Source organism: Amblyomma americanum, chromosome 2 (assembly GCF_052857255.1).
Source record: "Amblyomma americanum isolate KBUSLIRL-KWMA chromosome 2, ASM5285725v1, whole genome shotgun sequence".
Lineage (NCBI taxonomy): Eukaryota > Metazoa > Arthropoda > Arachnida > Ixodida > Ixodidae > Amblyomma > Amblyomma americanum.
The window spans coordinates 93,852,663-93,871,261 of record NC_135498.1 but is presented as its reverse complement, the minus strand read 5'-3'; the positions used below and the strand labels follow the sequence as shown (position 1 = coordinate 93,871,261).

Below are 18,599 nucleotides of genomic sequence, written 5' to 3'. Positions count from 1 at the left end.
ATTCTCCAAAATTTTTGCATGCTCGCAGTTGATGCTATTTTTTATTTCTGCACAAAACAAGAGCGGGTGTTCTCACGATTCAGCTTGCAGCATGCAGTGACTGCCAACATGTATTCAGCATGTATTTCTATTTTGTATTTGCTATGTTCATCTTTTAAGTTTCATTTTTGATGTGTGTCACATTAAATGTTCTCACATGGTGTTGCAATTTGCGTTTTTTCATGCCCCTCCTGCTTGGGCCAACACTGGCCTGCAGCATTTTGAAATAAATAAATAAATAAAAAGACAGATGCTGGATACAGACAACAGTTGCATTCACAATTATAATGTCTCTGGGTAGTGACATTGGTTCACTGGTTTAGCAAATGAGGTGGTTTAAATTGGCACTGTCTGTGGTGCTTGCGTTCTGGGAACTCGTGGTAGCTATACTGTGAACATGCAGTCTCTATGCCTTTCTAGCACTTTCGCTCTTACAGTTGTGAAATGCAAGAGGTGCAAGATGTTTGTCAAGCCACTCGTACACATTCCACCTCGACAGGTGTTCATGCTTTGTGTGTGCTGTCTTTGCAACGCAGGCTGTGTGGCTACAAGTGCACTCAAGACAACAACCTCGAGACAGAGAGCCAGTTCCTGCGGCGCATCACTGGCCTTATGCGCCTGTATGCGGCCCTGCTGCAGACGCCCCTTCCCTCTTGGCACAAGCCCACAGACCCCTCGCGCCAACCTCCGGGCCCAGAGCGCGGCTGGCAGTGGCTGGCACTCTGCTTGAATGCACCCGTCGAGGACCCCGACCTGGTGGCCACGCTCATCTGCACCTTCCTGGAAGTGGCTGGCTGGGTACTGGCACGATACTACGGCCGCCAGTTCCGCAAGATTCTACACTTACTGTGCAAGGATTACTTCCCCCGTCTCAAGCAAGGTGTGAAAGCATCAAGCGGGCCCATTGCACGGCTGGAGGGACTCCTGCAACAGGTCCTTCGAAAAGGACAGCTGGATAGGCCCGAGGCTAGCCGTGGAACCAGGACCTGGAACTGAGTGCTAGCCGTCGAACCTACCTGCGGTGGCCGGTGAAAATTGGCCTTTGAAACGGCTTCAGTGGCCTGCAAGAAGCCACAACTGCAGTGTGGCCTGCAGTCAAGGTAGAATGAGTTGTCCGTCCTGCATCTAGTTGCTGTGCAACAAGGAAAGAGCATCTGCTGCAATCGGGTGGCGCTGTCAATAGCAGTGTAAGAATCACTAGTCTGCTACGATGGTGCAAAAATTGCTGCGTGGCAGTGTGACGAGCTGAACTGTGGATGCCACAGACACTTCCCCAGAGAAGGTTTTTTTCTTTTTAAGTGCATTCAGTGCTATGGGCACATTGACAATCACCCTCTTTTTTCACCATTGAGTGCAACCAGCACCCTTAGTGGTTGCCAAGTGTAAGTGGTGTGAGGACACACACGCACACGCACCATAAAAGTGATGCAAATTTTAGCTGTGACTGTTGACAAGTGGTGTATCCAAGTGAAGGGTATGGAAAAGCAATTGCTGTTCACCACCGAGATATTTCAAGTTACATTTGCAATGCCAGTGCATTCAGTATCTCTGCTGTATGTAGTGCCATAAGCTCATTGCAGCATTTAGAAAAGGCACATGCTGTTACTTTAGCTATGTAATAGGAGGATCTTTTAATGAAAACAGCAAGAAATCTTACAAGGCCCATCTGGAACACCATTTTACATGCTCTAAAGCAGCCTGCCAAAACACATTGACCACTGTTTTGACACAGATGTGCACAGTTTAGAGTGCTTCAACATGCTAGCCATCAGTCTTTTGAGTAGTCCTAGATAGTGCATTTGTTTTTCAAACAATGGTCGTCTTCAAAACTGTGCCCCTAGGGCATGTAAAAAATAAAAACTGCCAATGGCCACATCTGCAAAACTTGCGCTCACTGTTCTAATGTTCCTTCTGTGTCACCACGTGGAAATTCAGCCAGCACTGCTGCACTAAGTTCAGGGCTACCTGTGAATGACGGGGACAAACTTGTCAAAAATGTTTCTGCAGCTCCATACTTTGTGTTGAGTATCTTGTTGGAACATGCGAACGATTCAGTACTATATAGTAAAAGCTCATTAGTTCAGACTTCAAGGGATCAGAAAAAATCAGAAGTGGTACCATCGCGTGTGAGGCTTCACCGTACAAACAACGGCGTGTGATGAGCGTGCAGTTTCGGCACACTGGAAGAATGGAACCATGTGCCACGCAGATGGAAACGAAAGGAACGGTTCAGCTGCCCGTCGTTGCGCGCACATCAGAGGTGCGCAAGCGACTCTGCAGCTGGTTTCGAGTGGGGGCTATTACGACGATCTCTTGCCATGGTGATCATACCTGGTTCGAATTAACCGTTGCGGGACCCAGCAGTTTGATTTATTCGGGTTTCTGAATTAACGGGGGTCGAGCTAACGAGCTTTCATTGCACTAGCATTAAAACATTACTTAGTGGTCCTTTGTCACTGTAATTCTGGAAGTGTCCAGTAAATAAATGGTTTCACGGGTGCTCGCATGCCTGGGCCACGATGTTTGACGTTCGGAAAGTTTAAGGGACACCGAGTACGAACTGAAGTTGGGCTGTACTTGCAAACCACTCTAACTGAAAACAGACTTTTATAAGCTTGAAAACACACACAAAAAAAAATGAAATACAAGTGCTGCCACCATTGGCAAATTTCAGAACTGTGTGCGTCAACACGAAATTTTACATGCAGATCTCTGAGGCTATGCTACACCACCATGCGCTTCAAAATGGTGGCAACCAGTCCTCCTTGAAGTAGGCGTCGCAAGTATGAAATAAGTGGCAGGAAGGGGAAATCTTGAAATTCAATTTTCTCCACCAGAAATGCATTATTTGCTGTTGGGCAAACATTAAAGTAGCTAGAGAATCAATTCTTACTGAGAACAATAATTCGACGAAGTTTCCCGCAGTGTTCCTTTAAGCAGCACCAAAATCTTTGTACACAGTCGTTTTTGCATTCTACCTCTATCAAAATGCAGCCAGGATCAAAGTTGAAAACCGGTGCTCTAGAGCCAACCAGAAGCCACTGCCAATGAGATGCCACTATAGACAAGAGAGTGATGAAGCAGCTCGAGTCTTTGGGTGAGTCTTTGAGTAACTGTAGAGAGCTTGTATATTTGTTTGGCCTTGGAGCTTGCTGTCAGTAAACTGCAGCAACGCACAAGGTGGTGTGCAAAAGCTACTGGAATGTCACACATTTTCAGACTTTGCGCCCTCCATGTAATCCATTTTTTATGACATTTGCTTGGCATAATAGATAACGGCGATTTATTTAATACACACTTCTCTGGCAAAGATTTAGGTGAGCACTGTATCAGGAGCAGCCTTGTATAAATACGACAGCATTTGCCAAAACGCTTCACCAGAAAAATCGAGCACCACTTGAACCACCTCCACATTCCAATGCCACACTTAAAATACGAAGCGTGGGTTGTCAAATGGCGCCAGTGCTTTAGACAAGGTGCAGAGCGCCATGCCGTTGCACATTTGTTTTCGTGTACTTCACGCATCGCGATGATCCCATAAATAGTCGCGTGCAACAGTTCACAGCAGTACTGCCTAGATTTTTCTTTTCTTCTTTGTGCGTTTTCTCAGTGCAATTTTATGTGAAATAAATATTCAACATTTATTTTTCATTAACATTTGGCACTACTCTCTTCAAGCTGAACCTTCGCCATTCACACAACCCTAGTATTTCACACAGCGACACATGCGATTCATTCAAGGCATGCATGTTGATGCGAGATATCAACCTGGCCTGCTGCTGCCAGTGGTGTCCACTGCTGCTACCAGGGGTGTCCATAACTTCTATGTGCCCTTTCACACCAGTAAGGCAATACACAGAGCTGCCAAACAAGTTTTTCTTTACTACTATATAACCGACAGTTTTTTTTTAGGGCAAGTCTCTTAGTAAAATGAAAAACAGCCTTTTCCTGATAAAAACAGCATGCCAATGCAGAAGGAAAAAACAATACCAAAAGCGGAGACTGACACATACAGCCTCTCTAGACTGTAAGTTCCCCAGTATTCCACCTCTGAACACAGAAATTCCACAGTCCAGCCTCTATACACACTTACCAAGACGTACGCAATTAACACTCAGGCTGGCTTCTAGAAGTCAGCACACAAAACTCAACTGACATCCTGTTCTGGCCAAGCACACAGTCTTTTGTTTGTTCCTAACAGGCAGAGAGCACAAGGACAATGTTCATGCTCCAGGCAAAACCCGACAAGAGCTCTTGCTGAACCGTTGTGCTGCCCGCTGTCTTCAAGATCGATGTGGGAGAGGATTCGCCATGATGGTCTGCTCCCTACGATCTCCCTTTCCAGCATCCCATGCACGAAGGCAAATTCGATCTCATCTACACGTCTGGCCAGGAAAGGGGACGACTCTGGATGCGGTTGGAGGACGTAGGAGGCAGCTGCAAGTGACTAGACCGCGGCAGGCTGCGGATTCTGCTCCTGTTTGCTCTCGAGTGAAAATGGTGGAATCCGGCAGTCGAATGTGAAGCCGTCTTCCCGTTCCATGCGAAATGTACCCCTACGAGACCAAAGGAAAAGGGAGGGAAAAAAGTGTGATAACGTCATGCCTTAAAATGCCCAGTCACAAAGCAACAAATGTCCAAATGCAGAAACGCATGTGCAACCACACTGAATCAGACTGCACATGTAGTTTGGTGGCACAGCACTCACCTGACTTGTAAGAGCTGCCACAGGTTTCTTCCCACCATTACACATTTCCATACATTTCCATGCACATTTCTTATACCAACCACTTCAAGTAGTTCAAATCCTCGGATTTTTAATAAGGACCTCAGCAACTAGTATGAATAAACAATAACAATTCACCAGTCACTGGACTCGTCAATCTTTTCTATTCTTCAAGTTTAACAAACCTGCCAATAAGTACCAATGGCAATCAGTTAAAAGCACTTAAGTAGTCCTGCATACCAATGTGGGAGAACAAGCTGAGAGAGAGCTCAATGTCCATTTTAGGCCTCTACCCTTTCGTGAGATCTGGCCCACTGTGGGCCAATGGCATTCTGCTGCCGCGAGGCAGGCACAGCTAAATTAGGCGGATTTCAATGTGGAGGTATAATGTAGCAAATATGCCGCATTTATTCGTACCGGTAGTTTTTTTTTTTTAACAACGTGAGATACGAAACTCTTAGATCGGCTTAGATTCGAGGTTTTTTTTTCATTCTATTTGTGATTAACTTTGTGCTTGCGCTGCAACAAGGAGCGCCTTCACGAACCTGAACAAAGGCTGCCATCCCGAAGTGAAATCAACACTGGCAGAGTTCGTGAAATTGCGGAGGTCAGCGCCACTTCCAGTGACCACAGAAGCGTTACAGGCCAAAGCAAGACAGCTAGCAAGAGAGCAAGGCATTCCACTGGACCACTGAAACGCGCCCGGGATGTCGGGATGACATCCCGGAAAGCATGGTTGCATGCTCGTTCTGAAGTGCAGCCTTTCCAATGCACTTGATGTCGCAGAAGATTGTGCACTGTGCGAAGAGTAGAGTGATGAGGAGGTCAGCGATGACGAGGACGAGTGAGTGGGAGCAGATTCCTATGATATAAATGATATAAATTCCGTTTGTGTGTTGTCCCTGCTGTCGTTCTAAATTGTTCTTTCGGCAGGCTTACATTCGAAAGTTTTTTTATTTGCCCTTCAACTTTCAGGTGTCTGCTTAGAATTGACGCCGGCGTAGATTCAAGTAAATATGGTACATGTGCTGCAATCCTGCTGAGCTTCCAGGAATTATCATGTAATCCAAAGCCCTTATCTACACTGACTGCCCATCACAGAACATAAAGTAACTCTGGCTCTTATGAGTAATTTTATTTCTGCATGTTATAAAACACCTTTGTCCGAGTTGAAGCAACACATCACGAGGACACAGCCTTGTATTACCATTACCAGGCGAGAGCATTTAATGCAGTTAGAGGCTCGGTTTTTAAGGTCAAGCAGGTTTCAGGCAACGATCTGCATAACTGAAGAGTGAGGGCCTTAGTGCTAGCGCACTAAAACTGGACAGGGCACTTAAGCTCTGCCTTAAAAGGCCCCAGAAAGGGGATCTCAATAAAGCTGCCTCCCCCCTACCTCCGCTGGCTGCACGCGCGTGGAGTGGCCCCGGCCGTGGTAGCATGTGACGTCTGAAAGAATTTGGCGCTAACCAATGATAACCCCCGGCTGCTGACATCACTTGCACATCGTGACGTCATATTCCAGGATTCTAGCGAAAGTCCGGCATTGCCCGTCGCCGCGAGGTGCGAAAGCGGGAATTTTTAAAAATGTATTATAAATTTTCCACTCGCTTTTGAGGTCCCGTATGTGGCATGAACTCTTGGTGGCCTGTACTCTAGAAAGTGCAAGCATTTTAAAGCCAAGCTCAAACACCCCTTTCTGTGGCCCTTTAGAAGTATGATACAATAGCATTAATGGGTTATGCCCATATATGCGGAATTGACCATTCTCTACGTTACATTCATAGATCACTGAGAGACCTCATAAGACCCCTGGCGCAGTGGTGCAGCAGTTAAGCAATGTGCCACTACCCTGCAATGGCAGGTGCTCCCAGCAGTGGACGTTGTAACAACCGGGCTGCTCTTCCCGAGCGACCCGCATCACCGGACAGACAGTGGCAGCCTAAGCAACCCCCGTCATCAGACAGAAAGTAATGAAATCGGTGAGTGGGGACCTTAATGACAGCGCACTAAAGATTTCTAGCTATTCCGTCAAGAAATTCCCTGATAGGTCAAAAGAGGTCAGGTGACCTTGTAGACCGTCCAGAAAATGGATTAAGGTGGATTAGTGGATGGCATTAGTGTAATCTAATATGATCATCCAACGAAAGGTACTTGAACATTCTAGGTGGTGATAACTCATGCATACCACATAAGGACAATGGAACAGGTTCCAACCAGAGTTTTGGCAGGCAAGAAAAACATTAGACACTCATTGTAGACACCACAACAGGCAACCTGAACGCTATCACATTTTCTTCTTCAAGAATATGGTCAAGAAGCCCCAAGTGTTTTACACTACTTACAGCAGTGACCGAGCCAAGTGAACACTAGCATAGTCCCAACCAAGTGGAACCATGCACAATTAAGGCTGGTGTGAGTAACTAGGAGATCCTACTGCATACATTCACTACAAGCACAAGCTGTTCTAAATCCTCTACTGCATTAGCTTTCGAGCTAATCTCATAATAATATAGCAAGAAAAAAAAACACGGGTGTTTCTAAGTTGAAAAGAGAAAAAAAAAAAAAAACTAAGGTGATGTCAGTACCCCAAAAGCTTACAGTAAATATCTGCTGCATCTGCATTTCCCCTTTAACTAGCTACGTAATATGTGCACAAATACAGACCACATATGTCCGCTTGGTGCTTGTAGGCTCACATGACTGCTGTACTGAAATGCTGGTTGGGACTTGGACAGAATCGGCTCCTGCAAGAAATGAAAACCAGGATGTGTTGCGCTTCGGTGAAGCAGAAGCAAATTACAAAACACACCATGCACAAGTAGTGGTACACAACGGGGCAATGTGCTGCCTCTTTGCAATTGAGCAAAGGCACATAAGTTTTGAGCTCAATTTTCTGAGCCCACAGGATTGGCACAGTCAAAGTCTTTTACAATCAGAGCCTGTCACTTAAGCTGAGAACTGCACCAGCAAGGCCAGGTGAGACACAGGACAAGTACTGTTCAGAGAGACCTGCTTAATCTCGTTCTTACTCATTCTTACAAAAGAGGAGGTTATCTGAACACAATATAATTCATCAGAGGGCAACGTTAACAGGTTTTTGTCAAGAATGATAAGAATATGAGTTTCCAATCATACGGAGGAGCTACACTGAAACACCTGCTTATAAACAAGACTGCAATTAGGGAGTTAGCTGTGCAATCACAGGATGTTTTGTTCCCTATAACGTAAAAATACTGTGAGGTCTACTGCAAAAGGGAACACGTGACATGACAGAAACAAAAGCCTAGGAGCCAACCCACGCAACTGCATCTCATATAGCACTGGACCCATGGTGCTTGCCACGGCATAATTTTTTTTCTGCGCTTTTGGTCGCTAGTGCTCGCGCCACAGCGGTGACGGTGGAATTACGCCAAAAGCCACAACAAAATTCACACCGCCCGTAAGCATGCATACAGTCGGGATGCACCGTAAGCCACTGAACACGGCGACGGCTAAAGTGTGAAGTCTAATTTTGGCTGGCGTGCTGCCTCCGTTCCATGCGCACTAAATGTAGGCTATCAAGCACTACAGTGAGTTAAATATTCGCGACATAATCAAGCATTACCATGAGGTAAACATTCGCGACATAGCACACAGAGGCACCGACACAGTTGTGATGTAAGAGCCGAGTTCGTATTGCATAGGTTTGTATGGGAGCTAGACCGGGACTTGCTCAAGAAAACATAGCAGCAAGGAAAACGCAGCTCCCGGGAATGTAACAGCGGGGTCCAGCTGTACTTGCCACAATTTTCACTGGTATATCTTAAGCAGCTTCTTTTGTTTTGATCTGAAGCAGAGAACGTGTCCCGCTGGCTATCCAGGGATACCTCGTTCTCCCTAGTGCGATTTTGCTGGAACCCCAAGGGTGCAATACCATCACCTCTGGAATGTCCAGGCCAAGTGTGCTGGTTTGCAGCGCTTTTCTGAGACAATGATGACAACTGTGTGTGATTATTTACGCTACTGCAACTACACCGTGCAATCCAGCAGCTATGCTCTGGTTTTTACCAATTCCAATACTAGGGACCAAAATAGTTCAGAGAGCAGCAGCTGTGATGACGAAGAGTTAATGACTGGACACACCTGCTCTGTTTCATATCGAGATGTTTCGGAGATGGATGCCAAGCTCAGCTTGTGGACCTTGCAGTGCAAAACAGCCCCCCCTGAACTCTGTCATATCAAGCGTAGCTTCCAGTGGCTGATTAGGAGTGGGTCATTCCGTGCGAGATTCAGTTGCTGTTTTGCAGAGACTTGACAAACTGCTCCAACACAACCAATGGAATCTGCCGCTAACATCAAAAAGGGGGCAAGCACGTTCAGACCTACCTGCCCTACCACACCACGACCACGGACGGTCTCCAAGGTTCCCGACAAGCTGAAGATGCGCCAATGGCGCTCTCGGAGCTGTACTGCCAGGTCTCCGAGGTTCTCGAGCCGGATGCAGTAGCGCCACTGTAGAAAAGACGGTTAAAAACCTCACTAGTTATAATGGAACAATGCGACCGTGTTGCCTCAGGCATGAAAACTGAATGACAGGCAAACAGTTGAGAATGCAGCAGCTGTAGCCATGCAGCCAGCATGACCTTCATTTTCAGACCTAAAAATTAACCTCGTTTAGACCTCCTGTGGCATCTGAGAAGGCAGAACCATAGTCCCTCAATGCTTTTTCTGGTCACGAAACTCCGGGCAAAGTTTCATGTGGGGACAGCGTGTGCCACTTGTGGCGCAGCTGTCGCAGAGGCGGCACAAACGGCTGAAAGAGCTGGGTTTGTAGCAGCTGTTTTCCGGCCAACATGCTCATCACATTTTCTTGGTATTTTGCTTTCTTGTGATTGGTGTTTGGGCTTAGCATGAACGCTACTTTACACATTATCCCCTGAAAGCTTGGCTGCATCATCAAGACAGTACAAACCTTGTGTGATTGACTGCCCATTCATCGCAACTTGCCAGCAATGTCACTCTAGAAGATCTAGCTTCTTGGTCAGTAATATATTTACATGTGTCTGGGTTGCGGTTGTCCCGGCCGGGTCCTTGCTTTCATCGAAGTGCGCAAGTCTATATGCATACACTTACGGCTGGGTCTTGCCTTGCGAGAAATACAGCAATCTCACTGGTGCTGAAAATAAGAGGTTTCGCTGCATTTTAAGACGAAGACGCTGGCAAGCGCAAAAAATTTTTGAATTTTTTGATTGAATGCTCATGTGCTAGCTGTGCGCCAGGAAAATAAAAGACATGCTGCAAGTTGCCACGCAATAAACAAAAAATGAGCAATGATGGGAAGCATGGAGCAGCATGTACAAAGTAAAAAGCGGTAGGGTTCTACTGCAGTTAAACCGAGTAGAGGTGCAAAAACATGCGTTTATAACCTGGTTATCATGGATTTGCTTTGCTGGGTAGTCGACCCGTCTGGTGACTATATAAAACTCAGCTTAAGCACTGATCGAGGTTAAGATGATCTGATCAGTTCGAGCTGCAGATGGAAGTTCATGAAGACGACGATGTGCAATGCACAGCGCGAGAGTGCGTTGCAATTTAATACGAGGTGTGATCGGCTGCGACGATAACACAGTGCCCTCGTGCAGCGGCCAGCGAAGCTGATTGTTCGCGCCGCCGTAGGATCGGAGCCCAGTCGCAATGATATTTATTTTATTTCTGCACTCTCAGTTTTGGGGACGCCATGAGATTCTTGGTCGGGTTTGACCCCGTGAAGTAGTGCTTTTGCACTAGAACCCGCAAGCACAGTAAGAATACAGCTGTCTAAAATGCAAAGTACGCTGGTAAGCCTTCGAATATTCGTGGAATGGAGCCGGGCCAGAGTTTCAGCTTCTCGCGTTGCAGCGACACTGCTTCGTCATTGACCGCAAACTCATCAGGCCGAATTATATCCTAGAGGCCAAATACTTCTCGCGGATACATACACCCTTGCAGTCAAAGCTAAATCCACCGCTCTCCTGTAGTGGTATCGCTCGCTTCCACATTTCACGCTGCTCAGCGTCGCTCGGCAGATAGAATAGCGAGGTCTTTTCCTGCGTACCTTTGTAGCAATCGGTCAAGCAGCAAGTCTTCGGCATCAAAAGTTTGCACCTCTTGTGCACTGTACCAGTTTGTAAACGCAGGCAAAATCAGAAGGAAAATAGCTGCTGCCAAACCGCCGGCCTCGTATGCTGCCTGCGGATTCGCGGTCGTACAGATGCTCGCTTGCCCGCATTGTTGCCCCCACAGGACTCCAAGCGCCGCCTCGTGAAGGCACGGTCAACGTATGAAGCTCCCCCATAGCGTTGCGGAGAAGTTTCATGACCATAAAAGCACTGAAGGACTATGTTAGAACTTAGAAAATGACAGACTTCGGATGAAATGGATTAAAGTAAAATGAGAAAGAAGATGGAAAATGCCAAATAAAGAATGCAAACATAAAAAGACAAAAAAAATGCTGTGTAACAGAACAGAATGCCAGAAACTCCCAATAGCACAATTAAAACATCCGGCCGCGGCGGCCGCATTTCGATGGAGGCGAAACACAAAAGGCACCCAGGTGCTGTGCGATGTCAGTGCACATTAAAGATCGTCAGGTGGTCAAAATTATGGCTCTACGGCACCTCTTTCTCTTTTTCTTCTTTCACTCCCACCTTCCTCAGTGCTGTGGTTCCCATGTGCACTGCACCCAGATGTGACAGATACTGCACCATATCCTTTCCTCAAAAACCAATTTTAAATTTTTTTTTTCCAATTAAAATACAACGCTTCTGAGTTCCCACAAGACACTGCAGATATTACAGACATCTACTATCCAGCAGCGCTGGTGGCAAATCTCTGAGTGCGTGCGCCCCGCATGAAGCGGTGCTGGCCGACATACCCAGTAGACGGTGCTACTCTGTGCTACACGGCAGCCCATGTAGAAGGGTATGACAGTGACGCGCACACCCTCTGTGGTCTCCCGGTGGACATCTGACAGCTCCAGCCACGGGTGGTTCTTCTCCTGCCATGCACGTAGAGTGTCCTTGGCAGCAAACGGAGGGTCTGCACAAAAGACAAGTAAAATATATCCTAAAATTTTGCCAGGCAAGGCTGAATAAAGCTAACATGCCAGTAACTTGGGGAACACCTACACTACTGACGCTGCGTAGGCATGACATTCCCTTGCCCTTGACCTGCTTCTGAGCAGCAGAAAATGGCAAAAGCTCACTCAGTGGCATTCAACCAGCTACCACATTTTCCTCCGCAGGGGCAAATTTCAACTTAAAATAAAAATATTTTCTTAGATAGTCCGCAGACACCGTATAGTCCACAGGGATGAATTTTGGCTTAAAAAGGTTTGGGTCCTTCGCAAACAATATATAATTGGTACCAGTCTTACCGTCCTGTCTGCAAAGTTCGTCTTCTGGCTCATTTTGAGCCATTGTTGTCAGATGAGATACTAAGACGATTCCATTTCATAAACCTGGCCCATCATGACACACCGCTCTCGAAGCCCACGGCAACAAGTTCACAGATTGGGCTCGGACGGTAGCAGAGGCCTCCCAAGCCTGGAACCTCTCTCCCTTCCCTGCTGCCCCTTTCCCTTTTGGGATAAATAAAGGTGTCACTCACTCTTCAAAAACCAGACTGCGAATGGCCAGTCTTATTTTCACGGTCGATACCATATCCCCCGCTTACCGTGGCTGTCCTACCTGAAAGCTATGCAGGCTTCTTCAGCTGACAACTGACCTTAAAAAATGTAATCATATACAGTCTGCACCAAGAAAAATTTCACCTTTTAAACATGTAGAGACCGCTGACTATTATATAGTCCAGAAAATACCTCACCTATTACTATGTACTACCCAACCTTGAGAGTTCACAATGTATACACCCGAATCATGCCATAAGGGAAGGGAGGAAGGTGGGAGTGAAAGAAGAAAGAAAAAAAGAGGTGCTGGGGAATAATTTCGACCACCTGGGGATCTTTAATGTGCCTGCTGTGCAATGTCAGTGCAGGTCAAAGATCCCCAGGAGGTGGTTCCTCAGGCAGTCGAAAAGCCCTCCACTACCGCACCTCTTTCTCTTTTTCTTCTTTCACTCCCACCTTTCTGCAGGGTTCCTTCCACTGTCCACTGAGGTATGTCAGACAATTACTGTGTCATTTCCTTTCATCAAAAAAAACCAAGTTTCATACTTTTACCTTATTTAATTATGTATTAATGCTTTTGTAGCCTATTGCATCTTCAGCTCCTCCCCTTATGCGATGCCATCTTTTGGGCCCTTGGCAACATAAAGATCATGCCGCCCGCCCACGGGAGAAAACAAACAGATGAGGTTAGCAACAAACAAGCCATCAAATGCAAATAAACTGCACACCTGTCTCTCACCAACTGTGTCTCACCATGCATGGAGGCCACTTATGCACTGAACAGTAGTGTTAAGCCTGTATTGGGGCACACGGGACATGTGGCAGCCACCTGCTTGAGTGCCACTGCACAGTAATAAGGCATGCAGCAGCAAGAGTAGTTCCCTGCTAGGAGGAATTTGAAGCACACGTATATCTGAGAATGCAAAACACCCCTCACCTTTATCAGGCTCGCAGACAAGGAACTTGTCAAAGAGTTCATGATGCAAGGGCTGCTTTTCAGTGGACGTGTAGGGCAGGATGTCTTCATGTGCAACATAGTCAAGTCCTTCAGAAAAGAAAGAACGGCAAGCTATGTTGGACACTGGCATGAACACAAATAATGAAGTCTTTGAATGTAGTGTCGTGAGAAGATTAGCATTGACCCTGTGGGTTCACTGAACATAGGAAGTAGAGTAGTGGTTGTTTCAGTCATATGTTGGGCCCAATCCACCACTGCATCCCCTCGACGTCTAAACTCCCAGCTCTCTCACTTAACTTTCTTGCTGGCCAGATAGCACCATCTTTTGAAGGTTCTCCAACACACAGTACTTACAAGGCCTCTTTTTTTTTAAAGCCCCCTGAAAGAAGCCCAAAGTTGGCTGGCTAAATCTGTCACTCCAATCCACCATGAATCATCACTGTTCTTGACACTTATGTTTAAAAGAATACTGACTTTATGTTGCACGAGTTAAGTTGCAGTGCATAAAGGCAGTTATATCTGTTCATGAGGAGATATAGGGAGGTTATCTGATAACTGCAGTGAAGATGAAAAGAGCACAAAAGAGGCATTTTACAGCAGCACACGTACTAAACACGCAACCTGCATCATAGTTCTTCCATAAAGAGCCAAGTTATCTCTGAAAGATCAACAAATGCAGAATTATGGCACAAATGAACGCCTCACTAGGTGTGTGAGCATAGCGGTGGGCTTGTTCCAAACATCTGAAACCTGAGCACAAAGACTGAAGCCTTCCTGACTGTAGAAAGTTACTACTGCTCCCTACAGCAGTATCTGAAAACATTTCATTCAAGGCCATTACCTTTATGCAACTAATGCACCACTACAAACGAGAACAAAACATGCCATGCCATTAATGCCCAGGAACGTATGAACAACGCAAGTGTTGAGCACACAACTGCATGATTTATATGCACTATGAAATTAGATAACCAATGCAGTGCCCTCAGATGCAGCTCACCTGGGATAGCATAGAGGGACCGGCTGTTGTCTTGATTTCCCAGGAATGTCACTGCCTCTGTCTGGGTCCGCTAAAAGAAAGAGAAACCAAGCTGTTAAATCATCATCATCAATCCAGTCAGGTCCACGTGTAGGACAAAGGCCTGGCCGGTGCTGTGCCAGTCACCCTCCTACCAGTCACTCTCAAATATCGAAGTCATCAAAATACAGCAGTCCATGGCATGCTGATCAGTTTTTGAACAAGTGACGTCAGGCCTTAAAACTTCCAAGATGCACACACAAAGACACAAATTGAAAAATCCAGCCTTAAAAATTTTAACAAGCGTAAAAATCCTCTAGATGTTTACCCATGTAGTAATGCAAATTTCAGTGATAGCATGGCTGCTATAGCGTGACAGGTGCAACAAGGAAAACAACAGAGAACAAGAGGGCAGGGAGCTGGAGTGACAGAAAATGTTGGTGCCAGTCAGTGTTTAGCAGCCCTGGGTAGAGGTCTGTGGCAACGGGGCAGGGGTGTAGGGTAGTTGGTGTGTCCCCTGTGCAACCATGCATCATGCATGGTCCTGCACAGTTGCAGCAGTGCAGCATTGACAGGTGTTGGAATAGCCAGATGTAGTAAGCAGTAAACGGGTGTGTGGGTGGAGGTGTAGGGTTGATTGTGTGTTTGGGTTTTTATGGCACATATAGGTCCGTGCCGTGACACAGGTTGACCTTGTGGCTGTGCAGGTTGTGATATAGGAGTGTCAGGGTGTGGGGTGCAGCGTGCAAGGACGACGCCATTGACAAAAGATCTCGCAAAATGACACCCATGCAGCTATCGCTGTTGTTGTCCTGTCCCCCAAGCAGCAACAAAAATGCACCGAGGTGAGGAATGCAAGGATTGCATTGTGTGCAGAGCATTTTTCCAAGCATTGTTTGTAGTCCATGCAGTTCATGTAACAGATGTAACGTGAATGCAGTGCTTTAGTGTGCATTGGCTAAAAGTAGGACACAAGGTGTTGCAAACAATGGGAACAGAATATGAGCAGATGAGATCTGCAAAATGCTTGCACAGTTTATAGAAACTTGCTAGTCACTTGTGAGAGGTTAAAGGTGTGTCATTCACCCACTTCAGTCATTCATTCTTTTTAGTTCCTTGAAGTTAATTCTGCGTACGATATATGCTTAAAAAAGAGTGTACGTTAACTACATTTTATGAATTTACAAAATAATAATTTGTGTAACTTGCAGGTGGATCCAGGCTACCAAGAAACCTGGACTGACATGGGATTGACATTGGCAGTATGACTGACCATATTCGGTTTTCTGGTCATTACTTGCTGCACTTTAATCCGCTCTGAATAAAGAATAAACAACGGTATCTCTGGCCCATGCCCGACTCATGCAAAGCCACCTTCCATGCTTTGCTTCACAATGCTTGCCTGCAAGTTTATAGAGGACACAAAATATTCTGTAGCCTATATGTAATGCTAACAAAGCCTAGAACTTCATCCTTTCCTCTTTTTCCCTTTTCTTATTATGCACAGAAGCACATGCACCTCTGGTTCATAGCTTGGCTGCACTCCAATTACTTTTTATTCTACCATTAAAAATGTATGCACGGAAGGGTTTCGTGATGCTCCTGGCCACACTGTGCTTCAAGGAAAAAAGCAAGGCTCACCACATATGGGCAGTCTCTGGAGTCAATCAGCACCTGGTAGTAGGTGTGCGTCTTGCCCTTCACCTCACGGCCGACATGGTTGAAACCATCACTACCTTCTTCCGAGCCCCTGCAAGAAATAGTCTATTAAGTGTATGATAAAACAAGGCACTGTTTATTGAGCTGGGCCTCAATAAGCTGTGTATTGAGGCCCAAAGTCGAGTGCTGGAAAATCACACCCATGCAGTAACGCACCTGCTTCTGGCTGCACTACATGCAAACAGACAACACTAGAGTATGGCAGCAGCTGCACTACAGCTGCCTTTATAAGTGGTACGTGGGGTTTAATGTCCCAAAGCTGCACCTAGGCTATGAGGGACGTCGTAATGGAAAGCTCCAGATCAATTTAGACCACCTAGGGTTCTTTAAGGTGCATTGACCTTGCACAGTGCACAGGTGCTTTTTCATTTTAACTTCATGAAAATGTAGCTACCATAGCCAGAATTTCATGCTATAGTCAATAGTAAGATTTTGAAGCAACAAAATAATTTACTCACAAAATACAGTGCACAGTCTAAATTTACTGGTTGTCTATTTCTGCATTAAAACATTTATGTATCACTCACATTTTGCAAGTGCCTTTCCTTCAATTCTGCTTTCTATAGTGGTTACGCATGCACATGCCAAGTTCAGTACAACTTCAAGGAAGTGTGGTACACCTTACATCGAAGGCCAATAAATTTAGATAAAGTGTACACTGAAAGATCATTCCACAAAAGAGTGTAAATGAACAGTCTACGAATATAACGGCAGGTTAGCTTACATAGAATTACCATAAGCTACAGAAGTTCAAAGGCCGTGGTGCCATAAATGGAGTAGCCACAGAGCAACATGGTGATTGCTGCCACTCGCGTTTTGAGGGTAAAAATGATGAAAGTTGCACAAATAAATCGATGCACCCATTTCATTGAGAGTTGCATATGTTCCTGCTACAGCCATCGGTGCATTGGCCCGGGAACTTTTGGCAACACATAGCATTCACAATACCAGACTAGTGCAAACGTAATAAGCATTACTCTCTGCCAGCTCAATTAATGCGCCTGACATCAAGTACATGGTAATTTATAGCCACTCACTCCGCATTCTTCTTGCTGGGCACATCCCGGTCGTAAACCCTGGCCATCCATGGAAATAGTGTGATTCCACGATAGCCAAAGATCCGGTGCAGAAAAAGCTGCCAAGCATTTAGGGTTACATAAAACACCACAACAAAATTATGAAATATTAAGTAATTGATGAAAACGTCACCGCACCAACGACCCATTTACAAAAATGCTGTCCCGCTCAAGGTAGCATAAGTATCAACAAAAAGTTGGCCTAAAGCGGACTTCCCAAAACGTTCATAGGCTCACTATTGATCGCTGCTCGGTGTAAAGAAGCTGTCAGTGTTCACAACTGGCAACAATGCAGCTGCCAAATATCAATTATGCCAATAATCCCTTTGTCCATCGGATTCAGGCACCGAGAGCCAACAGCCGGTGTTGCGTGTGGGCCCTGCTCTTACGTTCGCTTCTGTTAGCAAGAAGTATGTACATTTGAAGTCACGTTTGCCACTTAAAAGCGCAGTCACAATGCCACAGTGCAGAGCAAAGCGAACAAGGCGAATGCGAAGTGTGTTTGAAGTACGCTGATCAAGCATTGTGCAGCCTGTACATCGGCGTATCTGCGACTGCACACAGTCGCTGTCTCAGCCACCACACTCAGTCGCGCTCTTTGCTTCGCACCTCATGGCTCGCGCGCCGGAGACGATTGTGATTGGCACTGTTCGCGACGGCAGGTATAGACAGTGGCTACACACCACCAGAGCTCGCAAAAAACGCTAGATTTCGGGCCGTGCTGTCGACAGGAATACTCGGAGAATTTCAGCATAGATAGGTCAAGATTTCTTTGTTTTATTGCACTCAAATGACAGAATGTACGCGCAACAATGCCACATGAGAATGCGCTCGCGCAATGCACGAGACTCCTAGCCAGTGGGCTACGACAGTGTGCTGAACAGCTGCATCCCGAACACAACAGAGGTATGCTGCACTTCTTTCACAAATTCGAGCGAGCAAACGCAGCGAGTAGCTGCCCCAGTGGCGGTGACATCTCACCTGCCCTGTGTCATATTTTCCTTCGAGTTTCGGCGTTTCCAAGCGGCCCACTTCTGCAAGTCTGCGAAGCGAAATTTAAAAAAAAAATGAGTTCACAACGCTACGTCCTGCAAGGCGCAAGGCTGTCACACCACTCACGGAAGACAACGCGGCTAGCTAAGCAACCACGTATCACCTGTTCAGCCTATCTCGAACGTCGCATGATGGGAATGCCTGGTCGGTCTCACCAAGGTGCATACAGCGTTGCCTCAAGCACAGTAATGTAGCAGGCAGATTATCGGCAAGTTCAAGAAACGTACCTTGTGTAGTTTACGTGCGAGATCTGCTTCCACGGTTTACTAGGAACGAAAATTTGCCTCCAGGAGCCGGAAATTTTGGCTAAGACAGCGGCCATGTCGAATGTTGATATCGGCAATGCGGCTGCCGAAGGCTCT

General features: G+C 46.2%; 2 protein-coding genes across 2 annotated transcripts in view; one reads left to right on the top strand and one right to left on the bottom strand.

The window, feature by feature from the left end:
- LOC144121625 (uncharacterized) overlaps window positions 1-3,694 on the top strand; it is a 14,753-nt gene extending 11,059 nt beyond the window's left edge. Inside the window, exon 11 of the mRNA XM_077654932.1 lies at window positions 576-3,694. Within this exon, the coding sequence (XP_077511058.1) occupies window positions 576-1,035 (460 nt within the window). The 3' untranslated portion in view covers window positions 1,036-3,694. The remainder of the gene's footprint in view (window positions 1-575) is intronic.
- On the bottom strand, window positions 2,395-18,599 carry POLDIP2 (DNA polymerase delta interacting protein 2). The gene is made up of 10 exons (XM_077654933.1): window positions 18,465-18,599; window positions 18,166-18,226; window positions 17,146-17,243; window positions 16,031-16,139; window positions 14,372-14,441; window positions 13,351-13,458; window positions 11,661-11,824; window positions 9,134-9,259; window positions 7,433-7,512; window positions 2,395-4,595 (listed from the first exon to the last, which is right to left on the bottom strand). The coding sequence occupies exons 1-10, from the start codon at window positions 18,557-18,559 to the stop codon at window positions 4,487-4,489; spliced, it is 1,020 nt and encodes a 339-aa protein (XP_077511059.1). The 5' UTR covers window positions 18,560-18,599; the 3' UTR covers window positions 2,395-4,486.